General features: G+C 33.8%; 1 protein-coding gene across 2 annotated transcripts in view; it reads left to right on the top strand.

The window, feature by feature from the left end:
* The first annotated feature begins 1,026 nt into the window (after window positions 1-1,026).
* The window catches only part of MSR1 (macrophage scavenger receptor 1), an 87,868-nt gene continuing 61,959 nt past the window's right edge, over window positions 1,027-26,935 (top strand). The window contains exons 1-3 of one of the 2 annotated variants that reach the window (XM_019031879.3): window positions 1,027-1,331; window positions 18,387-18,493; window positions 21,076-21,189. In XM_019031879.3, coding sequence (XP_018887424.3) covers window positions 18,391-18,493; window positions 21,076-21,189 — 217 coding nt within the window. In that variant the 5' untranslated portion in view covers window positions 1,027-1,331; window positions 18,387-18,390. The remainder of the gene's footprint in view (window positions 1,332-18,386; window positions 18,494-21,075; window positions 21,190-26,935) is intronic. The other variant, XM_019031880.3, reaches the window with a different exon arrangement.

Below are 26,935 nucleotides of genomic sequence, written 5' to 3'. Positions count from 1 at the left end.
AGTTAGCTCATTAATGTAATGTTGAACGTTTTCATGTGAGTCATACTTGAACTTCTTGAATGTGAGTAAATAACAGAGTTGAATTGTATAAAACCCTGATGGATGGCAGAAGGGAAAGAACATCCCTTTCACCTGATCCATGCCTGAGATTCCTTCCCTCTACTATACTACTGGAAATAAACAACTTGTCTGGTGCTCTAAAAATTAATGCTATTATCATTATAGAGAGAACAGGAGTGAGTGCTTTTAGGTTATTACTTGTTCTTGCTAAGGCATCATATTCTTTCTTCACGTGTTTTGTGTTTGAGGCTAGGGATAAAGGTACAGGAAAAAGGATTTAAGAAAAAAACCCGAATCACTAAACATGGAGTCTTTTTTTTTTTTTTTTTGAGGTGGAGTCTCACTCTGTTGCCCAGGCTGCAGTGCAGTGGTGCGATCTCTGCTCACTGCAACCTCCGCCTCCTGGGTTCAAGCAATTCTTCAGCCTCAGCCTCCCGAGTAGCTGGGATTACAGGCGCATGCCTGGCTAATTTTTGTATTTTTAGTGGAGACTGGTTTCACCATGTTGGCCAGGCTGTTCTAGAACTCCTGACCTCAAGTGATCCAGCCACCTCCGCCACCGAAAGTGCTGGGATTACAGGCATGAGCCACCACACCTAGCCAAACATGGAGTCTTTACTCAACATTATAGTAACATGAAAGAGGAGATCATGAGAATTAATGTATGTTTTAGAAGGCATAGATTACTTATAAAAAAGGAAAGATCAGGCTGGGCACGGTGGCTCACGCCTGTAATCCCAGCACTTTGGGAGGCCAAGGCGAGCGGATCATGAGGTCAGGGGATCAAGACCATCCTGAGCAACATGGCAAAACCCTGTCTCTACTAAAATACAAAAAATTAGCCGGGTGTGGTGGCGCACGCCTGTAGAACCCGGGAGGCAGAGGTTGCAGTGAGCTGAGATCACACCACTGCACTCCACCCTGGTGAGACAGTGAGACTCCGTCTCCAAAAAAAAAGGAAAGCTCAATCTGCTGTAAATTATGTGCTTGTTTCAACAACCCTTGTTTCTTTTCCTTTTCACTTCTCTTTTTTTTTTTTAAAGCGGCCTAAATGGGGTGAAGAGTGAGTTATCTGACAAATTTAGATTTTGCAAACCTGTGCATTCATGAGAGTGCTATTGAAACACATTAAGAAAGATTTTCAGCGCAGGAATGTGTCATTTCCTTTCTTCATGTACCAGATGCTGAAATACTATGAGATAAAGATTTTAGGTTTCAATTGTAAAGAGAGAGAAGTGGATAAATCAGTGCTGCTTTCTTTAGGACCAAAGGTAAAGAAAACAAAGGCTTATTTTAATGTTTTTTCCAGAATTGTTTCTATTGATTGTTATGTGTGTACTCTGTGTGTGTGTGTGCATGCATGTGTGTGATATATATTTGTGTGTCTGTGTGTGTATGATGAGATAAATGATTTATAGTAGAATGCTTTATTGTATCAGCAATAATTTGGTTTGGTTTTTTTCGATAATCAAAAAATAGGGATTTCTGCTAAATTTTCCATGAGTGAAAAACATATATGTCCACAAGTACATATGAAATACACTAAATGCTTTGTAGTTTGAACTAGCAATGGGGTTTTTTCATATAATTAAGCATATTTTATTTAAAATACTGGTTTTATTCAAAGTATGATTTGATATATTTCACCTATTCTCCTTTCATAACTTTTCATGGAACATTTTTGGCTTTAATCTAATGCCTTTTATTATCTTTCCTTGATTATATAGCAAATATTGGCTGGGTATCTACTATATGCACTTCATTGAACTAGATGTGGGGAAAGGATACAAAAAATAAAATATAGTTCTTTTTGTGCTCAGGAATCTTATGATTTAAAACATATCCCCAAATAGGCATAATGTAATTTGAGCACCTTAAGTAGTATGAAAGTACTATAGATAATTACTAGCACCTTAAGTAGTATGAAAGTGCTATAGATAATTACTATGAAAATATAGGCGAGGCCAAAATTACTTCTATGGGAAAAAAGTCTATCAAAAATAAATCTTCATGGAGATGCTAGAAATCTGATTAATCTTGAAGACTAAGTAAGATTCACACAACATATAATGGGAGGTTGGCATTTGCACTGACCAGGTAAAAATAGAAAAACCATAGAACTGAGATTACGAATGTTTTATGCAGTGATTAGCAGTTTTATGCAGTGGGTAAGAGCTGATCTTCTGGGAGTAGACTGCCTGTGTTCAAATTCCAGCTCCCCTGCTCCCTCGTTGAGTAACTTGACTAGTTACTTACACATTTCAGTTCCCTAACCTGTAAAATGGGGAAAATACTACTGTGTACCTCATGAAGATTCCGTGAGAACAAAATAAGAAAAGCTCATATTTAAAAAAAAGTGATATTTTAAAATAACAGGGATTCATATATTGATGGTTTTCTGTGTACCAGGCAATTTACAAAAATTATTTTTAATTCTCTCAATAATTCTTTAAATTTATATTGTGATCATATTTTACATATCTAAAGAAACTTCAATTCAAATAAGTTAAAATATTTGCCTAAGATCACACAGCTAAACGATGTCACAGTCAATACTCAAATCTAGATTTCAGATTCAAAAGTTGATGCTCTTTCTTCTTTGCTACCAAGGATGAATATCAGTGACATCAGGCACAATATAAATATTTCCATTTCTTACTAAAATCTTTCTTACAGATAGGTTCCTTAAGCATAAAGCTGTTACTTTCACAAATAATCTTAATTTAATTTTCATTTTATATACACATTCAACTGCTGTTACAAAAATCAAAGTTATTATTTTATATAATAAGGAGGATCACAAGCTTATTATTTATTCCAAATCTTGAAGATAAAGTTGACCTTAAGAATATGATGGGCCGGGCACGGTGGCTCACGCCTGTAATCCCAGCACTTTGGGAAGCCAAGGCGGGTGGATTACCTGAGGTCAGGAGTTCAAGACCAGCCTGACCAATATGGACAAACCCTGTCTCTACTGAAAATACAAAATTAGCCGGGCGTGGTGGTGCATGCCTGTAATCCCAGCTACTCCGGAGGCTGAGGCAGAATCACATGAACCCAGGAGGCGGAGGTTGTGGTGAGCCAAGATCACGCCATTGCACTCCAGCCTGGGCAACAAGAGCGAAACTCCATCTCAAAAAAAAAAAAAAAAGAAAGAAAAAAGAAAGAATATGATAAAAAAACTAAATAGGGAAAAATCTTAGGAAAACGAATGCATGTCAAGTATGAAAAGACAGATGGTAAATATGTATTAAACATAAAGAGCTGATTCACATGCACAGGTAAAAGAAACCTGTGGGGATGTATAAGCAGTGAATATGAATAGATAATAACCCAAGAAGAACAACGTATGACAGACAATTACAGTGAAATCTCTCTCTTACATTAATAATAAAAAATAAAAATGAAAACCACTTTTAGGTATTATTTAACTCTTATCAAAATCTAAATGATTCTAAAATCAGCTTTATTATTCAATGGTAGTGAATTTTGCTTGAAACTGCCATATTCATATATGTCTGGAATATTTATAAATTTATGTTATCTTTTTAAAGATCACTAAGACAGTAGAGCTCAAGAAGTTCAAAATAGTTTTCCTTTCACTTTTTCATTTCACATATGGTGAATTATCCTAAAGAAACATTTTAAAAGAAGAAAGCTAAATTATGAAAATAATGGCCGGGGCAGTGGCTCACATCTGTAATCCCAGCACTTTGGGAGGCCAAGGAGGGTGCAACACCTGAGGTCAGGAGTTTGAGACCAGCTGCATGAACGTGGTGAAAAATACAAAAATGAGCTGGGCATGGTGGCAAATGCCTATAATCCCGCTACTCGGGAAGCTGAGGCAGGAGAATCACCTGAACCCAGGAGGCAGAGGTTTCAGTGAGCTGAGATCACACCATTACACTCCAGCCTGGGTGACAAAGCAAGACTCCATCTCAAAAAAAAAAAAAAAAAAAAGCAAATATTTATAACATCATTATTTATATCAGTGAAGCATTGCCCCCTGGCAAAAGGAAAAAAAGTTCAAAAGAAAAAATTATATTTTAGAAAAATGGCTGTATGTTTTATTTAGAAAAATGGCTATATAAATAAGATTTTATATATATATAAAATATATATAAAATAAGGTTTTATATATATAAAATATATATAAAATAAGGTTTTATATATAAAATATATATAAAATAAGGTTTTATATATATAAAACATATATAAAATAAGGTTTTATATATATGAAACATATATAAAATAAGATTTTATATATATGAAACATATATAAAATAAGATTTTATATATATGAAACATATATAAAATAAGATTTTATATATATGAAACATATATAAAATAAGATTTTATATATATGAAACATATATAAAATAAGATTTTATATATATGAAACATATAAAATAAGATTTTATATATATGAAACATATATAAAAGATTTTATATATCTGAAACATATATAAAATAAGATTTTATATATCTGAAACATATATAAAATAAGATTTTATATATATGAAACATATATAAAATAAGATTTTATATATATGAAACATATATAAAATAAGATTTTATATATATGAAACATATATAAAATAAGATTTTATATATATGAAACATATATAAAATAAGATTTTATATATATGAAACATATATAAAATAAGATTTTATATATATGAAACATATATAAAATAAGATTTTATATATATGAAACATATATAAAATAAGATTTTATATATATGAAACATATATAAAATAAGATTTTATATATATGAAACATATATAAAATAAGATTTTATATATATGAAACATATATAAAATAAGATTTTATATATATGAAACATATATAAAATAAGATTTTATATATATGAAACATATATAAAATAAGATTTTATATATATGAAACACATATAACATAAAATAAGACTTTATATGAAACATATATAAAATAAGATTATACATATATAAAACATATATAAAATAAGATTATATATAAAACATATATAAAACAAGATTATATATAAAACATATATAAAATAAGATCTTACGTATATAATATACAGAAAATAAGATCTTACGTATGTGACGTACAGAAAATAAGATCTTACGTATGTGACGTACAGAAAAGAAGATCTTTCGTATGTGACGTACAGAAAAGAAGATCTTACGTATGTGACGTACAGAAAAGAAGATCTTACGTATGTGACGTACAGAAAAGAAGATCTTACGTATGTGACGTACAGAAAAGAAGATCTTACGTATGTGACGTACAGAAAAGATCTTACGTATGTGACGTACAGAAAAGAAGATCTTACGTATGTGACGTACAGAAAAGAAGATCTTACGTATGTGACGTACAGAAAAGAAGATCTTACGTATGTGACGTATAGAAAAGATCTTACGTATGTGACGTACAGAAAGTAGGATCTTACGTATGTGACATACAGAAAGTAGGATCTTACGTATGTGACATACAGAAAGTAGGATCTTACGTATGTGACATACTGAAAGTAGGATCTTACGTATACAAAATGTATATAAAAGAAGATCTTACGTATACAAAATGTATATAAAAGAAGATCTTACGTATATAAAATGTATATAGAAGATTTTACGTATATAAAATGTATACGAAAGAAGATTTTACGTATATAAAATGTATATGAAAGATTTTATAGATATATAAAATATCTATGAAAGATTTTATAGATATATAAAATATCTATGAAAGATTTTATAGATATATAAAATATCTATGAAAGATTTTATAGATATATAAAATATCTATGAAAGATTTTATAGATATATAAAATATCTATGAAAGATTTTATAGATATATAAAATATCTATGAAAGATTTTATAGATATATAAAATATCTATGAAAGATTTTATAGATATATAAAATATCTATGAAAGATTTTATATATAAAATAAGATTTTATATATATAAAATAAGATTTTATATATATAAAATATAAATAAGATTTTATATATAAAATATAAATAAAATAAGATTATAAAATATAAAAATAAGGTTTTACCTATATAAAATATACATAAAATAAGATTTTACCTATTTAAAATATACATAAAATAAGATTTTAAATGTTTAAAATATACATAAAATAAGATTTTACATATATAAAATATATATAAAATAAGGTTTTACATATATATAAAATATACATAAAATAAGGTTTTACATATATATAAAATGTACATAAAGTAAGGTTTTACATATATATAAAATGTACATAAAATAAGGTTTTACATATATATAAATATACGTAAAATAAGGTTTTACATATATAAAATATACGTAAAATACGGTTTTACATATATAAAATATACGTAAAATACGGTTTTACATATATAAAATATACGTAAAATACGGTTTTACATATATAAAATATACGTAAAATACGGTTTTACATATATAAAATATACGTAAAATACGGTTTTACATGTATATAAAATATACGTAAAATACGGTTTTACATGTATATAAAATATACGTAAAATACGGTTTTACATGTATATAAAATATACGTAAAATACGGTTTTACATGTATATAAAATATACGTAAAATACGGTTTTACATGTATATAAAATATACGTAAAATACGGTTTTACATGTATATAAAATATACGTAAAATACGGTTTTACATGTATATAAAATATACGTAAAATACGGTTTTACATGTATATAAAATATACGTAAAATACGGTTTTACATGTATATAAATATACGTAAAATAAGGTTTTACATGTATATAAATATACGTAAAATACGGTTTTACATGTATATAAAATATACGTAAAATACGGTTTTACATGTATATAAAATATACGTAAAATAAGGTTTTACATGTATATAAATATACGTAAAATAAGGTTTTACATGTATATAAAATATACGTAAAATAAGGTTTTACATGTATATAAAATATACGTAAAATACGGTTTTACATGTATATAAAATATACGTAAAATACGGTTTTACATGTATATAAAATATACGTAAAATACGGTTTTACATGTATATAAAATATACGTAAAATACGGTTTTACATGTATATAATATACGTAAAATAAGGTTTTACATGTATATAATATACGTAAAATAAGGTTTTACATGTATATAATATACGTAAAATAAGGTTTTACATATATATAAAATATATAAAATAAGGTTTTACATATATATAAATATATATAAAGTAAGGTTTTACATATATATAAAATATATATAAAATAAGATTTTATATATGTAAGCAAGTCTGCTACATAATAATTCAACGTATGTTGTTTTATATATATATATGTGTTGAATTATTATGTAGCAAAGACTTGGAACCAACCCAAATGTCCCTCAGTGATAGACTGGGTAAAGAAAATGTGGCATATATACACCATGGACTACTAGGCGGCCATAAAAAAGATGAGTTGATGTCCTTTGCAGGGACATGGATGAAGCTGGAAACCATCATTCTCAGCAAACTAACAGAGGAACAGAAAAACAAACACTGCGTATTCTCACTCATAGGCGACAGTTGAACAATGAGAGCACATGGACACAGGGAGGGGAGCATCACACACTGGGGCCTGTCACTGGATGGGAGGCAAGGGGAGGGATAGCATTAGGACAAACTCCTAATGCATGTGGGACTTAAAACCTAGATGATGGGCTGATGGGTGCAGCAAACCCCCATGGCACATGTATACCAATGTAGCAAACCTGCACGTTCTGCACGTGTATCCCAGAACCTAAAGAATAATAAAAAAAATTTCAAGTTTGAAAAATTCATTTGAAATATTAAAATAATGAGATGATTTTAAGGAAAATGCATAATACCAAATGATAGGTGCATGATGATATGAAGTATGTTACAGGTATACATATATCAGAAGACTCGAGCTTCATTTAAAAAATTAAGGGTTTTTTACCTTTATTAGGGTGATGAGATGACAGAAATTTCATCCTAACATATCTATAATATTATTAAAATGTTTTATAATAAAAACAAAAAAGTAAGGTATATGGTTCCCAACAAATTAACCTTGAAATTCTTTCACTATGAATTTCCTGTAAACTTTTCATCCACTTGATAAAAAGCTGATGTTACAGAAACGTGTGTCACTTCTCATGAGCACGTGCTTTTAATAGATTACACAAACTCCAAGGATTTCACAATCCTTTATCAGCACATTGACATTTAATAGGAAGAGTAACTTTATGGGAAGCTACTTTTTGTCCTAACTTTGGAACTGATATTAAAAGGCACACTTGAACAGTGTGAGTTGTTCACTGCCTGCTAATGAAGGCTCATGCATGTATGTATGTTCACGTTACTAAAAAATTACAATGATTAGAACCAGAGTAAGCAGCTGAAATAATCTGGTAATTTTAATAATAAATGCTTTTGAAGCAAAGTGGGTTCACTGAGGGTAATATTTTTTGTTTCAGTTTGCTAGTTACGTGCAGTGCAGAGAGAAATATTTTATTTTCCAATATGTAACAGAAGAATTTTTAAAATCCCTACTTTAGTGAACCACAAAGTTTTCTTGAGGCATAACCTAAGATATAAAATCCAGTCATCTTGAAAAATATCTTGCCTTTCCTTTATTTATGTAATTTTAAATACTGCATTATGTATGTAATGAGCACCTTCAGGAACTCTCTGATCCCTGAACCAAAGAGATCAAAAGTCCACATCATGGATCTGGCCTGGATGAGAGAAGACAGATGATAGACAAGATAAATAAGGAAAATATGCTTCTGGGGGAAAGAAAATGAAGCCAGGATGGGGAAGACAAAGCCCCAAGAGGTTGTAGGTTGAAAATGGATGTTCAGGAACCGTCAGCTTGCTTGCTTGCTTGCTTTTTCTTTCTTTCTTTCGTTTTTATTTTTTTTTTTTTTTTTTTTTTTTTTTGAGACAGAGTTTTATTCTTATTGCCCAGGCTAGAGTGCAGTGGCCTGATCTTGGCTCACTGCTACCTCTGTCTCCCAGGTTCAAGCAATTCTCCTGTCTCAGCCTCCTGTGTAGCTGGGATTAGAGGTACCCGCCACCACACTCAGCTAATTTTTTGTATTTTTAGTAGAGACAGGGTTTCATCATGTGGGCCAGGATGGTCTCGAACTCCTGACCTCAGGTGATCCACCCGCCTCAGCCTCCCAAAGTGCAGGAATTACAAGTGGTCTGCTTTTTTGAGTCAAACTTTAGTGAGGGCCTGAGTGAGACGAGAAGGCATTCAGGGTCTTTGAGCATGGGAGTGACTCAATCTGCCTTACTTTTTAAGAGGATTCTTCTGGAAAGTGTGTGGAGAATTAATTCAAGAATGTAAGCGTAAAAGTCAGGGAGCTATTAAAATCAACAAGGTGAGGCCATGATCAATAGCTAATGTGTGTAATCCCAAAAATTTGGGAGGCTGAGGTGGGTAGATTGCTTGAGGCTAAAGAGTTTGAGATCAGCCTGGGCAGCATAGCAAGACTGCATCTCTAGAAAAAAATAAAATAAGTAACTTGGCATGGTGGCATGCACCTGTAGACCCAGCTACTCAGGAGGCTGAGGTGGAAGAATCACTTGAACCCAGAAGGTCAAGGTTGCAGTGATGTGACCACATGGCTACACTCCAGCCTGGGCAAGAGCGCAAGACCTTGTCTCAAAAAAAAAAAAAAAAAAAAAAGAAATGTCACGGTGAAAAGGATGATGGGGCTTGGACAGGATGCTAGCAAGGAAGTGACAAGAAGCCCTCAGTTTCTACATAGCGTTTGAAAACAAAGCAACAGGACTGGATGAGAGATTGGATGTAGTGGATGAGAAAAGGCGAGGAAAAGAAGACCTCTAGGTTTGCACCGTATTAGAATTCTAAGCAGGGGTGTTGTTAGGCAGTGCATATATGGGTCTGGAGTTGAGAGATGAACTATGGGCAAGAGATAAAGACTTAAGAGTCATCAGCCTTCTAGATTATATTTAAAGCAATGAGGCTAGTGCGATCACCAAGGGAGTGAAAATAGAAGGAGAGAAAACAGAACAGAAACTGGACCCTGGCTCACTCTGCTGTTGAGACGTTGGGGAGATGAGGAGGAATACCCAGAAATAAATAAAACTCCCCTGGATGTGCTATCTCAGTGCAATCATCAGAATCTCTCTTCTCAACAAAAAAACCATGAGCATGAACAACTTTCATTTATGCACTCAGGGACTTTCATTTTTATACATTTATTACTGCCAATCTTGCAAGGTTTTATTTCTGCTTCTACCACACAGGAAAAACAACTTAAATTCTATGTGGCAGGTTATGGATTTCTTGCAGGCCACGAACTTCTTTGTTCTTTTCCATGACCCTGACTGCTTCTTGTTTTTGTCCTGCAGTGTCAAAAAGTTCTTCCCTGTCTTTTGTGCTGAGTCTTCTTCCTCTACTCACCCACTGAATATCATGTTTTTCAAGTTTATGTCTGTGGTGTTTTTTTTTTTCCTGAAAAAAGGTATCTTCTACTGTTTGACTTTTTCCCTACTATTCTTTGTTAAAATGCTGTGTTTTAGATGCTATTAATTTGTCCTCTCTCTTAATGCCCTTGGATTTTCCTCTTAATTGTCTGCACCATTGCTGCTACCCAAGATGCCTGGCTGGAGTAGGTAAAAATAAGCCAAAGTCCGAAAATTGGAATAGAATGGAAGGAATGGATCAAAGGAAATCAGGAGTTTTTGTGCAGTTGGATATGGGTCTTATAGATGAGAGTAGTCTAGAAAAGAAGCTCTGGCTTCAGATTGCGTGACTGTGCTTTGCCGGCATATGCCTAACTATATCACGTATTCTCCACTATGCAGTAAGTAAATGATAATCATAAGTGGGTATGATAATAAATAGATGATGTAAATGGATGATATACCCACAGTGAAAATCCTGGAAAAAGAAAAGTTAGGTTGCTATAGAAAATCCACGTTTGTAGCTAGTTGTGTTATGTAAAACAAAAGCTGATTCTGAGATTGAGATCTGGGTTGGCTATATTGGCTCGATCAGGACACAGGCAGTAGTTCAAGCCATGGAAGTAGATGAGATTCTCAGAGAGACTGTGCAAACTAAGAAAAAAGACAGTAACATCAGAAAATGCCACAAATCCTATGGCTGCATTATCTCTGATGAACGTGATCTTTTTTTTTTTCTGGAAAATATATATACGAACATTTTGTGCAGTTCATGATAAAACAATCCCTTTTGAACATTGCCCAGAAAGCAAACAGACTTCCCATGGTGCACAAATGTAGCCATAGGGAATATTGTTCATTCCTCATTGCACTGAGTATGCTTCAGTGTTCACCTCCCTTCTGGCCCACTACACCTGTCAGGGGCATTTTATAGACCAAATATTGTTAGTTAGTCTAAACCACTCATAGACATGTACTAGGTGGTTTTCCTTTTTCAGAGATTAAATAAATTTTCCCAAGGTAACCAAGGTTTAAAATATAGTAATCCACAAAATATTTATTATCACTTCTATATGCTAAAAAAAAATAAACCAAAGGTTAGAAACTTAAAGAAAAACAAAATCAAGCTTCATCTCTAGTTCAAAGTGAAAGGGAGAAAAGCAAAATGTTTAATAAACAATATATATTGTCTCACTAATAATATTAATCCAGGTGACTACTGCCAAAGCAAACAATAAATTTTTACTTCATTTGTATAGATAGTAATTCAATGTTATATTTTGGGTAGGTTGTGAAAGCCAGATCAATTTATGTGATCAGAAAAATAAAGGAAGAAATTGATGAGTCGGATGCTACCAGCTACATGCCTCTCCAGCCTCTTCTTTTTGAACCTCGTTTGTACCTGTTTACAGAAAAAGCATAGTGTACTACCAACCTAACTAAGGTTATTACAGTCTGGTTGTTTAAAATACCATTTTCTTCTCCTTTTGGCTTTTTCCCACTCTCCAAGGTACTCAAGAAAATTGAACAGATGTAATAGATCAAATTAAAACATTTTATTTCCTGAAAGCCTTTTTTGCCTGTTGTAATGTGCAGGACCCCTCTCCTTTAATGGGAGAGACAGGAAGTTACCTGAATCTAGGCTGAAAAGGTTATGTGAAAAGAAAGTATAATAATAAAAGGGACACTTGGCTTTTTAAATCTTTGTTTTCTCTTAACCTAAGTAAGGCATATTAAAAATAAATATGTTAAGGTGAAAAATAAATGTTGTCTTTATGAAAAATTAAAACTGCTCTGAGTTCCATGTTGTTCATACCTTCATGCTTTTTAACATGATATTTTCCATCCTGGAATGACCTTACCCCAGATTCTGCTCATTTTCGAAACCCTGATTCATTGTCATCTTTTCTGTATTCCTACCTTGATTACCCACTTCCCCAAAAGAGTTAGTCACTCACTTTTGTACTATGCCTGTGCCATATATATATATAATTATATATTTATAATAATATAAATATATTTAATATTATATATTGCCAATTATATGATATATAAAATATATAATATATAATATATTTGCCAACTAATATAATATATAATATATTAACATAATATAAATTACATATAATTATACATATATTTATATTATGTATTATATAATTGGCAAATATATATGGTATTACATATAATATAATTGGGAAATATATATTTATAATATGTTATATTAATATAATAATATATTTATTATATTATATATTATATATTATATATTTGCCTATTATATAATATATTATGTAATATATTAACATAATATAAATTATATATTATATAATATATATATAAATATGTATTACATGTTATATATGTAATTATATAATGAATATATCTATATAGTTATTCATCTATTCATATATGAATATTCAGCATATTCTATTTATTCAGTATATTCAATATTTATTTAATATATTCAATGTTCCAGGTTGCTTTAGGCTCTAGTGACATAATGTGGACAAAAGCAGACATGATCCCTACTCGTTCAGAGTTCACGGTGTAAAGATGTTTATCAGATTCAAAAGTCTTCAGCTTTTTTCACAAACGTTCTTACCTGGTAGATAGAATAATCTGAGATGTTTATTTTGCATTTCAGTAAAAATGGAGGCAGAATATCTCAAATGTGAGGATCAAAGCCATAATCAAACATATGGAGAAGGGGCCAGTAGGTAGCCTGAAAGGAAAGCTTTTCGGGTTATAGACACGCACTACATAATAATGTTTCAGTCAACACAGGACCATATGTATGATGGTGGTCCCATAAGATTATAATGGAGCTGAAAAATTCTATCACCTATTGACCTCATGGCTGTTCTAAGGGAATAGGAAATTGCATTACTCACATATTTGTGGTGGTGCTGGTGTAAACAAGCCTACTGCTCTGCCAGTCATTTAAAAGTATAGCACATAGTTACGTAAGTATTTAATACTTGATAATAAATGTTAATGGTTTATGTATTTACCATATTATACTTCTTAATCATTATTTTGGTGTGTACTCCTCGTATTTATAAAAAAAGATTCAACCATAAAGCAGCCTCAGGTATGTCCTTTAGGAGGTATTCTGGAAGAAGGCAGTGTTATCATAGGAGATGACAGCTCCATGCCTGTTATTGTTTCTGAAGACTTTTCAATGGGAGAAGATATGGAGGGGAAGACAGTGGCGTTGATGAGCCTGACCCTGTGTAGGCCTAGGCTAATGTGTGTGTTTGTGTCTTAGTTATCAACAAAAAAGTTAAAGAAGTAGAAACATTAAAAAAAAAAGTTAAAATAGCTTATAGGATAAAGCTGTTTAGAAAGAAATTATTTTTGTACAGCTACACAATTTATGGTTTAAGCCAGGTGTTATTAGAAAAGAGTAAAAATGTTGTTTAAAAAGGTTTCTAAAGTATTAAAGGTACTGTAAACTAGGGCTAATTTATTAATGAACAAATAAAATTTTTTATACACTTAGTGTAGCTTAAGTGTGCAATGTTTATAAAGTCTACAGTGTTTCACATTCACTCACCGCTCACTCACTGACTCACCCAGAGCAACTTCCAGTCCTGCAAGTTTCATTTATCCAATTGCCCTGTACAGGTGCAGAACTTCGTATCTTTTATACCATATTTTTACTGCATTTCTCTATGTGTAGATATGTTAGAAACACACATACTTGCCGTTGTGTTCCAACTGCCTACAGGATTCAGCACAGTATAACATGCTATATAGATGTGTAGCCTAGGAGCAATAGGCTAGACCACACAGCTGGGGTGGGTTTGTTGCCTAGCAGCAGTAGGCTAGACCATCTAGGTTTGTGTAAATGCACTCTATGATGTTCACACAGCCATGAAATTGACTAGCAATGCATTTCTCAGAACGTATCTCTGTCCTTAATTGACACATGTCTATACATACCAGGTATACTTGAACACAATTTTTGCGAATCCATCTTTTACAAACTGAGTTCAAAGTTAAAAAGCATTAGTACATAGTTCCAATTGCCTTAAACTATAGGGTTTTCGTTTTTCAATTTTTTTTTTAATTATACTTTAAGTTCTGGGATACATGTGCAGAATGTGCAGGTTTGTTACATAGGTATACACATGCCATGGTGGTTTGCTGCACCCATCAACCCATCATTTACATTAGGTATTTCTCTTAATGCTATCCCCTCCCCTTGCCTCCCAACCCCTGACAGGCTCTAGTGTGTGATGTTCCCCTCCCTGGGGCCATGTGTTCTCATTGTTCAGCTCCCATTTATACGTGAGATCATGTGATGTTTTGTTTTCTGTTCCTGTGTTAGTTTGCGGAGAATTATGGTTTCCAGCTTCATCCATGTCCCTGCAAAGGACATGAACTCACTCTTTTTTATGGCTGCACAGTATTCCATGGTGTATATGTGCCACATTTTCTTTATCCAATCTATCATTGATGGGCATTTGGATTGGTTCCAAGAATGGCGATCATTAAAATTCAAGAAACAACAGATGCTGGAGAGGATATGGAGAAATAGGAATGCTTTTACACTGTTGGTGGGGTGTAAATTAGTTCAACCATTGTGGAAGACAGTGTGACGGTTCCTCAAGGATTTAGAACCAGAAATACCATTTGACGTAGCAATCACATTACTGCATATATTCCCAAAGGGTTATAAATTATTCAACTATATTTTAAAGTGAATTTTGCTAAGTTTTATTGTCATGTCAGTTTTTTTAAATTATTTGGTTTTTTTGTTCATTTGTTTTGCTTGGTGAGTAAAACTCCTCTTTAAATCTAATAAAGGAAGGAAATAGAGAAGAGTGTGGATCTAAATAATCCAGTTTGGCTTCTTACAATAGTTCATTTTCCCAGATAATCGTTTATTTATTTTGCTTTGCCTCTACCTGAGAAAGGAGAAGATTTGGGTTCCATGCCTACCTCCCTTCATTCCCTTCCTCCACAGTGGTCAGATCCATTAAAGAACACAGTCCTTGGTCAGATCAACATAGGATTCATGAAAACCAACTCTCAGAAAGGAGGAATATGCAACGATTGTCACTGCAAACTTCCAAATAAAGAATCTTCTTAGTGATATTTTCAAAATATATTGACAGGAGTTGAGTCATATCCTTACATGTCACTGCCTCTCCCCACAGTGGGATGAACATTTGCATCTGAATGATCGCCCTTCATTTCCTGGGCTGGATTTGAGTTTGCTGTCCTAAAGATGCCAGTGCACTCAGTTAGAACTGTGCTGTGCTAAGTCCATTACACAGCATTCAAGAAAATAAGAAATGATCAGAAGATTTTGGCTTTATGCTGAATTTGTCAATCACATGAACGGAACTGTGTCCAACAAAGGAAGGCATATAATCACCTTTTATGGAAAAGGTTCTTAAAATGTGGTCCTCAGACCAATTGCATCACCTCGTGAGAATTTGTTGGAATTGCAAATTCTTGAGCCCCCACCCCAAATATCAGAAACTCTGGGGGTGAGGCCCATCAGTTTCTTTTTATCAAACCTTTCCAATGTTTCTGATACATGTTAAAGAGACACAGGAACATTTTTAAAAGCTGCTTAGTATGCACATAAAATAGAGATTATGCTGGAAAAGGTACAAGGACATATTTGTATGGCTGCCAATGTAAAATGAGAAAAGCCCTGGAAAGTGAAAGAGTGAATGAGAGAGAAAGAGAAGAGAGAAGGGAGAGAGAGAGAAGAGAGAGAGAAGGGAGAGAGAGGAGAGAGGGAGAAGGGGAGAGAGAGAGAGACAGGCAGAGAGAAAGAGAGAGACGGGGTACAATGGCTCACACCTGCAATCACAGCACTTTGGGAGGCAGGCTTGAGGTCAGGAGTTCAAGATCAGCCTGGACAACATGGTAGCAGTGAGCTGAGATTGCACCACTGCACTCCAGCCTGGGCAACAGAGTCAGTGAGACTCTGTCTCAAAATAAGTAAATACATAAATAAATACATTTTTTTTTTTTTTTTGAGACACAGAGTTTCACTCTTCTTGCCCGAGCTGGAGTTCAGCGGTGCGATGTCGGCTCACTGCAAGCTCTGTCTCCCGGGTACAAGTGATTTTACTGCCTCAGCCTCCCGAATAGCTGGGATTACAGGTGCCTGCCACCACACCTGGCTAATTGTTTTGTATTTTTAGTAGAGCTGTGTTTCACCATGTTGGCCAGGCTGGTCTCGAACTCCTGACCTCAGGTGATTCACCCATCTCAGCCTCCCAAAGTGCTGGGATTACAGGCATGAGCCACTGTGCCCAGCCAATAAATAATTTTCTTAAAAGATCCAGGAAATATTTATGTAGTCCAAATATGCAAAACTATTTGTTCTAAGGGAAATTATTGTTTTATCAGCAAATAGAGTAATTAAAATAATACTAAGGAAATTCCTTATTTGGCAGTTCGCAATGACAATTTGTATGTGCATCATTTCTGAGAATTGTTTTTTCTGAATCCTATGTTGATATGGACAAGGACTATGTTCTCTAATGGATTTAAACATTGTGGAGGAAGAGGATGGAGGAAGGCAGGCATAGTTCCCAAATCCTTTCTTTTGTCAGATAGAGGCAAATTAAAACAATTATCTGGGAAAATTGACTTTTGTAAGAAGTCAAATCAGATCATTCAGATCCAGACATTTCTTTATTGCCTTCCTTTTACTCTATTAAATTACTGATTAAATCATTTTACACGTTATTTTCTGTCACTTGTAAAAAATTTTTCAGCTAAGAAAGAAGAGATACCTCTTTGCACACTCAAAAAACACACCTCTAAAAATAGACATACATGTTTGTAAATAGAAAGACACATGAGAGGGTTCCACATACATCTGTCTTTTTACGTGAAAGTTAAAACTTATGGGTAAGTTTAATACATTGCTGTATATGAGAGATATACACATTTAACTAATTATGGTCTTTTTGCTAAAATTAAATGTTATTTATTACAGATTGTGTCATAGAATATAGATTCCATTTCATTTTTTTTAAATGCTCATCATCACTGGCCATCAGAGAAATGCAAATCAAAACCACAATGAGATACCATCTCACACCAGTTAGAATGGCGATCATTAAAAAGTCAGGAAACAATAGGTCCTGGAGAGGATGTGGAGAAACAGGAACACTTTTACACTGTTGGTGGGACTGTAAACTAGTTCAACCCTTGTGGAAGTCAGTGTGGCGATTCCTCAGGGATCTAGAACTAGAAATACCATTTGACCCAGCCATCCCATTACTGGGTATATACCCAAAGGATTATAAATCATGCTGGTATAAAGACACATGCACACATATGTTTATTGCAGCACTATTCACAATAGCAAAGACTTGGAACCAACCCGAATGTCCAACAATGATAGCCTGGATTAAGAAAATGTGGCACATGTACACCATGGAGTACTATGCAGCCATAAAAAAGGATGAGTTTATGTCATTTGTAGGGACATGGATGAAGCTGGAAACCATCCTCAGCAAACTATCACAAGGACAAAAAACCAAACACCGCATGTTCTCACTCCTAGGTAGAAATTGAACAATGAGAACACATGGTCAGAGGAAGGGGAACGTCACACACTGGGGCCTGTTGTGGGGTAGGGGGAGGGGGGAGGGATAGCTATTAGGAGATATACCTAGTGTTAGATGACGAGTTGGTGGGTGCAGCACACCACCATGGTACATGTATAATATATGACAGACCTGCACGTTGTGTACATGTACCCTAGAGCTTAAAGTATAATTAAAAAAAAAAAAAGAAAAACTGAATAGATTCCATTTCAAACTGAAATTTCAGTTTAAAACATTATGCAAAAGAGCCCTAGCCATTTCATGTGGAATTAGTATATTTTTCCATTTTGTTTCACAGAAGTATGGAGCAGTGGGATCACTTTCACAATCAACAGGAGGACACTGATAGCTGCTCCGAATCTGTGAAATTTGATGCTCGCTCAATGACAGCTTTGCTTCCTCCGAGTAAGTAGAGGGGGATGGGCTGCCCATGGAGGTTGTTCTTAGAGTTATTGACAAAATATAAAATTATAGTCTTGAGACTTACCTTAAATGTATGCGGATGTTAAAATAATACTTATTTGACAAATAGGGGTATTCTTGAGACAGAATAAAAATAAGCTTAAATAAAAGTAAGGCAGTATTATATGAAATTAAATTAATCGATGACATTGATTGAGCCTTCTGGCTTCCCAGCTACAATATTAGGTTCTGGAGATAAATATGATCCTAGCACCGTGAGCTAATATTTGAAAATCATGGGTGGTAGGTGCCTGTATTAGTTTTCTAGAGCTGTTGTAACAAATGGGAGGCTTAAAACAGAAATTTATTCGCTCACAGTTCTGAGACGCAGAAGTCTAAAATGCAGGTGTCAGAAAGACCATGTGCCCTTTCGAAGGCTCTAGAGAAGAATCTTCCTGTGCCTTCTCCCAGCTTCTACGGGCTCCTGGCAGTCCTTAGTGTTCCTTGCCTCTGTAGCTGCACCACTCATCTTTCCCGCCTTCTTCGTATGGTCTTCTCTGTGTAGCTATTTGTTCTTTTCTTACAAAGGCATCAGTCATTAGATTAGGGTTCACCCTAATCCAATATCACTTCATTTTAACTTGATTACATCTCCAAAGACCCTATTTCCAAATAAACTTACTTTCACAGGTACCTATGGTTAAAACTTTAACATATCTGTTGGTGGCACACAATTCAACCCATATAGCAGTGGTGAAACATGTTTGCACAGGTTATGACAACAGCTAAAAAGTAGCAATACTCAGCTGTATCTCAACAGGATCATTTAAGATGTCAGGAGAGAGTTACTTATAATTCTGCTAAACTTCAAAATATAAATACATACCGCTAAGGGGATGGGTGGAGGCAGAAAAGAAAGAGAAGATATTTCAGTGTGAAGAAGCAGCATATACAAAGTTAAAGCCTCATATATGAGTTCTTACATAGCAAACCTGAAATACAGACCTCAGCTCTGGGGCACAGTGGATCTTGTGCTCTGTGTGAAGGATGGATGGGAGGATGTGGCACAAGTGAGACACATGTAAGAAAAGATAATAGTGAGGGCTGTTACAGACAGAAATGATGAGAGTTTAAAGAAGGAGGAGAGAGACATCGGGAGCAGAGAAAAAGCAATCAAAATGTTTGAGAGCTATTTAAAAGGTAGAATTTACATTTGTGATGATAAATTAGAGATGAGAAGATGACTCCTACTTTTCAGGCTTAATCAACCTGGCAGGTGGACTATATCTCCACTTGCTTCTATTATGGGTTCTTTTTCTTTTTTCCTTCCATCTTTTCTTTCCTTTCCTTTTCTCTCTTTTCCTTTTTTTTTTCTTTTTGAGACAGGGTCTCACTTTTTCACCTAGACTGGAGTGCATTGGTGCGATCATAGCCCATTGCAGCCTCAACCTCTTGGGCTCAAGCAATTCTCCTACCTCAGCCTCCTAAGTATCTTGGATTACAGGGACATGCTACCATGACTGGCTAATTTTTGTATTTTTTGTAGAGACAGGGTTTCTCCATGTTGCCCAGGCTGGTCTCAAACTCCTAGGCTCAAGCCATCCTCCCGCCTTGGCCTCCCAAAGTGCTGGGATTACAGGCGTGAGCGACTGCATCCAGCTCTTTTCTTTTCTTTACTTTTTAAAAACTGTCTCTCATTTTCTTTTCAATACCTTAAAATAAAAAAGTTTGTTTTTAATTTAAAAATTTGCAACCTGAAAGCAACGTTTACTTTTTTTAATTGATTAATGAAAGCAATGACCATAGAAAATAAATTTTTAATGACCATTGTATTCAACTAATCAGAGAAATGACTTCCTCATCTACTATTTCCCCTCTATATTGATTTGTCTCTACTACAATTAATATCCCATTATATAAATCACAGTGCCATATAAACGCATATGAATAAAAGGTTACTGTTATTAATATGTTCTGAAATATAGAGAGAGTGGGCTTCATTGATCCATTCTAAAGATTAGTAAAAATGTGAATCACTTTGTTTATTTCATTTTTCTTAAATATTGTTTACACTGTATTCAAATCATAAGAGGTATCCAGATACAAAACTATTGAGAAGGAATTGAACAAGAAAATTATTTTAACATCATAGTCATTGAAAATAAATATTTGCCCTGATTTTAAAATATTAAAAAATTGCATAGTTACTTTAGAAAATGTTATTGTCACCCAGAATATTTTCCCATATGAACATTGAATAAAATTTATGTTTGTATATGTAAGTGTCGATATTAAAATTTACCAGCTGATTCCAAAAGATCAGACAAGCACAACTTGTAGCGCACAGTAACTTTCTTGTAGATGTTTAGTGAGTGGATGAGTCAATCAAGTGTCTATAATGATACCTGGATTGGCTTTTCCTGTGACTGTCCTTTTGCTTTCTACTGCAAAGATGTGGAACATTTTTTCTTCTTTTTTATTCCAATAGGCTTGGTAGTAAGAATATAATTGGAGATTAAAACAATTTTAATTATGGAAGAAGATAACACTTTCTAACAGTAGGCTGGGCTTTTTTGTTTTATTAGATCCTAAAAACAGCCCTTCCCTTCAAGAGAAACTGAAGTCCTTCAAAGCTGCACTGATTGCCCTTTACCTCCTCGTGTTTGCAGTTCTCATCCCTCTCATTGGAATAGTGGCAGGTAATGTAACCCAGAGTTTTGAAATTTAGTAACTCGTCCCGTGAATTATTCATTGCCAAAGCAAAAAAGAAGCATTCAGTCTTTTTGTATATGGTACATTCATAAAGAAAATACTGCATTACAAAGTGTCCTTCAAATTTGTTAAGTTAAAAGACAGATTCTGCAAAGTTAAGTAGAAAAAAATAGTTTTTAAATTAGAAAAAACAAAATAGAATGGAAAAAAAGAAGTGCAAGATAAAAATACAGATTTGTAATAGTAAAATGAAAAGGACTAAACTCTTTCAAAAATATATTATCCTCTAGAGTCCTCTCCTTCTAATGTGGGTGACAAATTTTAAAAGTATTCATTTTGCCAATGTGAAGAAGTAAGATGATCATTTACATTAACAATAACTATAATATAAAAAAAAAGCCTGTTGTCCAGGAGAAGCTCTTCTATTCTTAGTACTGAGAGCAGAAAAAATATTTCTATCAGTTTTTAAAGAGAGGAGACTTTGTAGAATAATGGCCCACAACTTAGTAAAATCCAGCTTATATGACCACATTTTTCATTCATAGGGATATTATTTAAAATATCTCTAAAAATAACCTGATAGTATCTTCTCAAAGAAAAAATATACAACGTGATACTTGGGCTCAAAATGATGTTCTTGAGGTATATATTTCTTTGGAGAGTCTGACTTGAACCGGAGATAGATTTGACTGTTTCTACAAGGGTAGATAGCTTGTATACACTGTAAGCACTTATGTAAATATTATTCCCCTCGTAGCATTTTGGATGGATTTGATGTACTTCGATTGGCATTTGAATTTATATGCCTTTTAGCTCTCCTCTTCTCTATATGACTGATAAAATGTCTTCCCATATGCTTTTTTTGATTGGCATTTGAATTTATATGCCTTATAGCTCTCCTCTTCTCTATATGACTGATAAAATGTCTGCCCATGTGCTCTAATAAGAGATAGGCTGGGAATTAGATACATTTTTATGTGCATACTAAGCAGTTTAACAACAACAACAAAAAAGTTCCTAAAGACCAGGCCAAAGTTCCTCTGCTACAGGGCAGTCTAAGGAAGTATTCCAAGACAGAGCAAAAATTCCACTAAGAAAGAAAGAATGAAAACAATAATACACCCTTACAATTAACCTCTGTACAGAGACTGTAATTATTCTCATTATCCACATAAGAAAATTCAAACAGCTCAGTATTGGAGCTGGAGTTCCCATCCAAGACTTCTGAACCCTAGTTACTCTGGTCTCTTGTCTCCCAGTTTAATTAAGTCTTTATAAAACAACATGGTTGGCCAATAAAAAAACAAAAAAGTCGGCTGGGCACGGTGGCTCATGCCTGTAATCCCAGCACTTTGGGAGGCCGAGGCGGGCAGATCACGAGGTCAGAAGATCGAGACCATCCTGGCTAACATGGTGAAACCCCGTCTCTACTAAAAATACAAAAAAATTAGCCAGGAGTGGTGGCGGGTGCCTGTAGTCCCAGCTACTCGGGAGGCTGAGCCAGGAGAATGGCGTGAACCCAGGAGGTGGAACTTGCAGTGAGCCGAGATCGCGCCAGTGCGCTCCAGCCTGAGGGGACAGAGCGAGACTCCGTCTCAAAAGAAAAAGAAAAAACAAAAAAGTCAGCACAGGAAAATATTCTCCAGAGGTAACAATTAACTTCTTTTTGGCCATTAAAAATAAACTAAAACAAAAAGCCAACCATAACAACCAACCAACCAAACTATTGTTGTCTGAGTAAAAGGACCTGACACGTTTGGCATTAAACAATCAATTTCCTGGTAAATCAAGGTTATCTGTATGTTTGTTTATGTCTATGCTTATCTGTAATTTGAAATGTATAACTAAATGATGCTTCATTGTTGGGATTATTACATATAAACCAATTAGAATTTGAGTAGATTTCATCACCTTTATGCAAATCACTGCCTGCAGTACCAGCACCAGGGACCGCAGCTTCTGAAAGGCTCGTTCAGAGTGCAGACAGGAGTCGGAAAATAATTCAAGGTTCTAATCAAGTTCAAAGTCCCCGAGCTCTTAGAAAATACTACCAAGTCAACACATTTATTCTGGATTTTACAATGATTGATTTGAAGTAGTTTGTTTACTGAAACTACAATAGGTACCGACTAAAATTGACTAGACACTAAGAATGTTCAAATTTTATAAGTTCACATCAGTATCAGATTCACCAGAATTTGGAAAAGGCCTCACTATGTTTATTATGTATTAACAACAAACAATTCACAATCCACTTACAACTTTAATTAAGTTGTAGATCAGTATATTTTTCAAAAAGAAACTAAAAAGCAATATGTATCTCTACTTGGCATAAAAAATTACAAATGTAGACAGAATATATCCCTAAAATGGTAGAAGTTTGGCAAATATGAATTGATGGGTGAAATAGATTATATATAAAACTCTATGAAGTAAATTATATATTGAGGGGTATTTTCTTAATTATAAGGTTTATTCCATTTACAATCTTTTCTTAAAGAAGCTGCTGAAACACTGTCAGAGTGTAACAACATAATACTGTGTCAGAACAATAAGATAAAAATCAAGAATTTATATATATATATATATATAAATTGTTACTGAAATACTAAAAATTCTTTAGCTGAAAACAATATCCATTTGGGGTATGAAAAGATAATTCCAATATGGAAGAGTAGATATGATCTGTAGAATCAAATATAACCCTGTCCGTAGGTTGTTGCACAGACCATAAAATTCTGTCTCCTTTCATATGTGAAACAGAAAAGTCACAAAATGCCATCTCTCCAATAAAAATAAGTGAACTTTTGAAAATATAAACCCTGGCATTCTTTACCTAGATATATGATAAAAAGTTAACATTTTATAGAAAAATTAGTTTTCACTCAGGGTTCGATGAAACAGCCAACTTGTGTTTTTAGATCTATTAACAAAATGTAGCATTTACTGTCAACTCATGTTTAACTTGTTGTCAAATTAAAAATAGTTGGTCATATGACCTTAGTCACATTGGGGCTTCTCTTTCCATATTGTGAAAAATATTAGCTTTACTGATACAAAATAAATCTTATTTCCAGTGAAAGTAAAACTATATGGTTGAGCAATCAGAGCAGTGTGCATAGTAAAATAAAGCAGAGAGATGACTGTGTTCATAGGAACATCCAACTCCAGAAAAAGATTTTTATCACACAATGCTACTTCCCCATAGTTAATCAATATTGGGCATATAGGTACTTGAATCACACATCTTGAATCCAAATATTAATCATAGCAAAAACCTGAAACTTTGCAAGTGCTTATTACATGCCAGGAAGTGGTCTAAGTATTTTACATATAGTTCATTTAATTATTTGGACACTGACTATTAGTACCCCATTTATACAGATGGTGAAATAGAGGCAATAACAGATTAAGTAACTTGTCCAATGCCATAGTTTATAAAGGGCAGAGCCAGAATTGCTAACCCAGGCAGTTCTATTCTAGAATCTAAATTCTTAACTGCTACTTCAAAAGAAATAATAATCAAAAAAGTACAACGTTAGAGGAAAATTTTGAAGTAATTTTGATAAAATTGTTTATTTGGGCTCCTCATTGTTACAGTCAAATTCCATTCCCAATTGTTCTTTTATTCCCAGAGTAACTCAAGCAATACTTTCCACATAGTATATAAGAATTAAATCATAGAATTAATGAATGCATGGATGCGGCTGTCAACCCAAAACTTGGTCCCCACAATGAATTTAATAAATGTGATGAGATACAGTTAAGAAATATACTTTTATTTCCAAGGTATTGGTACGTTAAGACATATAGAGTAACATACTCAATACAAACTCTATTGTAGATCACATCAAAATATTATATTTTGTTATTTCAAATAAGCTAATATTAAATTAATAAAACAAGGAAAAATATGGTATCATGTATTTTTTGAAATTAGAATTTAACTGCATATTTAGGATGTCACTCTTAATGTAATAATAGCTACAGTAGTAATGCTCATCAAACAGCTTCTTTTTTTTTTTTTTTTTTTTTTGAGACAGAGTCTTGCTCTGTCAGGCAGGCTGGAGTGCAGTGCAGTGGCCCAATCTCGGCACACTGCAACCTCCACCTCCCGGGCTCAAGCAATTCTCCTGCCTCAACCTCCCGAGTAGCTGGGACTGCAGGCACCCACCACCATGCCTGGCTAATTTTTGTATTTTTAGTAGAGACGGGGTTTCACCATGTTTGCCAGGCCGGTCTCGAACTCCTGACCTCAGGTGATCCACACACAGCCTCTTTAAGTAAAGGTAGTAAATACGGTGGACTCTGTAACTGAGATAATGTTTCTCATGTACAAGGCACTTTAGAGGAATAGATATGCCTATTTAATTTGTGCTCAGCACCACTGTTGAGGTAATTGTTACTTTTACAAATTGAGAAAACCAAAGCAAGGAGAGCGATAAGTAACTTGTTCACAGTAGCCTAGTTGGTAATGGAGGAGTGTAGGAAGATTCTAGAATCAGGGAACTAGATCCTATGTAAACACCAAGCTGTTAGTTATTGAACAAAATCCTTGAGTTAAGGGTAGAACTAAATGTTTTTCATCTGTTGTTTAATTCTCAAAAATCTATAAAAATGGTACTATCACCATATCACTTTTATTGGAAAATTGATAGACTCAGGTGGAGCTGCATGTATTTTTGAGCAATATGAAATTATTCTTTTTGTTGTTCCATAATTGTCAAATGCGGAAAATCTTATAAATCCAATCTAATATGAATATGACTAACATACATGTAGATAAAAGGTATAAATAGATACATATAGAGAGATGTAGGAAAACAGAAAACCTCAGCCGTGACTGAATAGTGATAAGATTGTGTTTAACATTTTCCTCATTGTCTATAATTATTCATGTTTTGTTTTGTTTTTTTTGAGATGGAATCTCGCTCTGTTGCCCAGGCTGGAGTGCAATGGCACAATCTTGGCTCACTGCAACCTCTGCCTCCCAGGTTCAAGCGATTCTCCTGCCTCAGCCTCCTGAGTAGATGGGCCTGCAGGCGCCCGCCACCACGCCCGGCTAATTTTTGTATTTTTAGTAGAGATGGGGTTTCATTATGTTGGCCAGGATGGTCTTGATCTCCTGACCTGGTGATCCACCTGCCTGTGCCTCCCAAAGTGCTGGGATTACAGGCATGAGCCAATGCACCTGGCCTATTTTTGCATAAAAAGTTAATGTTTAAGCCTTTTATTTTTTTGAAACTAGAAGACATATTGCTTTAGATTATTTCAGAATGATAATTAGCTTGTTTAGAGAACATATGCCCATTTGGGGATATCTATCAGCAGCTCAGTATGTTCCTAAAATACTATTTTAGAATATAATTTTTTTTAATTTGGGAAATAATCACAAGATTGTTCATCAAAACATTGACTATATTACTGAAAACAGAGGCAAACTAAATGCAGCTATTTTTTAAATAGATCTGGCAGATCCATATGTATACTACAATGGAGTTTTTAAAATTATTTTTGTAGAATAATATTAAATAATATAAAAAAGTACTTATAATAGAGCATTACATTAAAAAGTTGTTTCCAGATTGTTTAAAAATGTCATATTTTAAGATAATAATATGATAAGGGTTGAGACACGTACACCAAAATCCTAGAGTTTTAGCTAGGGTGGTGAGATTCATGGTAAATTGTTTTTCCATATTATCTATATTTTCTAAAATTTCTGCTGTGAAT

This window comes from Gorilla gorilla, chromosome 7 (genome assembly GCF_029281585.2).
Source record: "Gorilla gorilla gorilla isolate KB3781 chromosome 7, NHGRI_mGorGor1-v2.1_pri, whole genome shotgun sequence".
Classification (NCBI taxonomy): domain Eukaryota; kingdom Metazoa; phylum Chordata; class Mammalia; order Primates; family Hominidae; genus Gorilla; species Gorilla gorilla.
The sequence above is the reverse complement of the archived record's forward strand: the minus strand, read 5'-3'. Positions and strand labels throughout refer to the sequence as shown.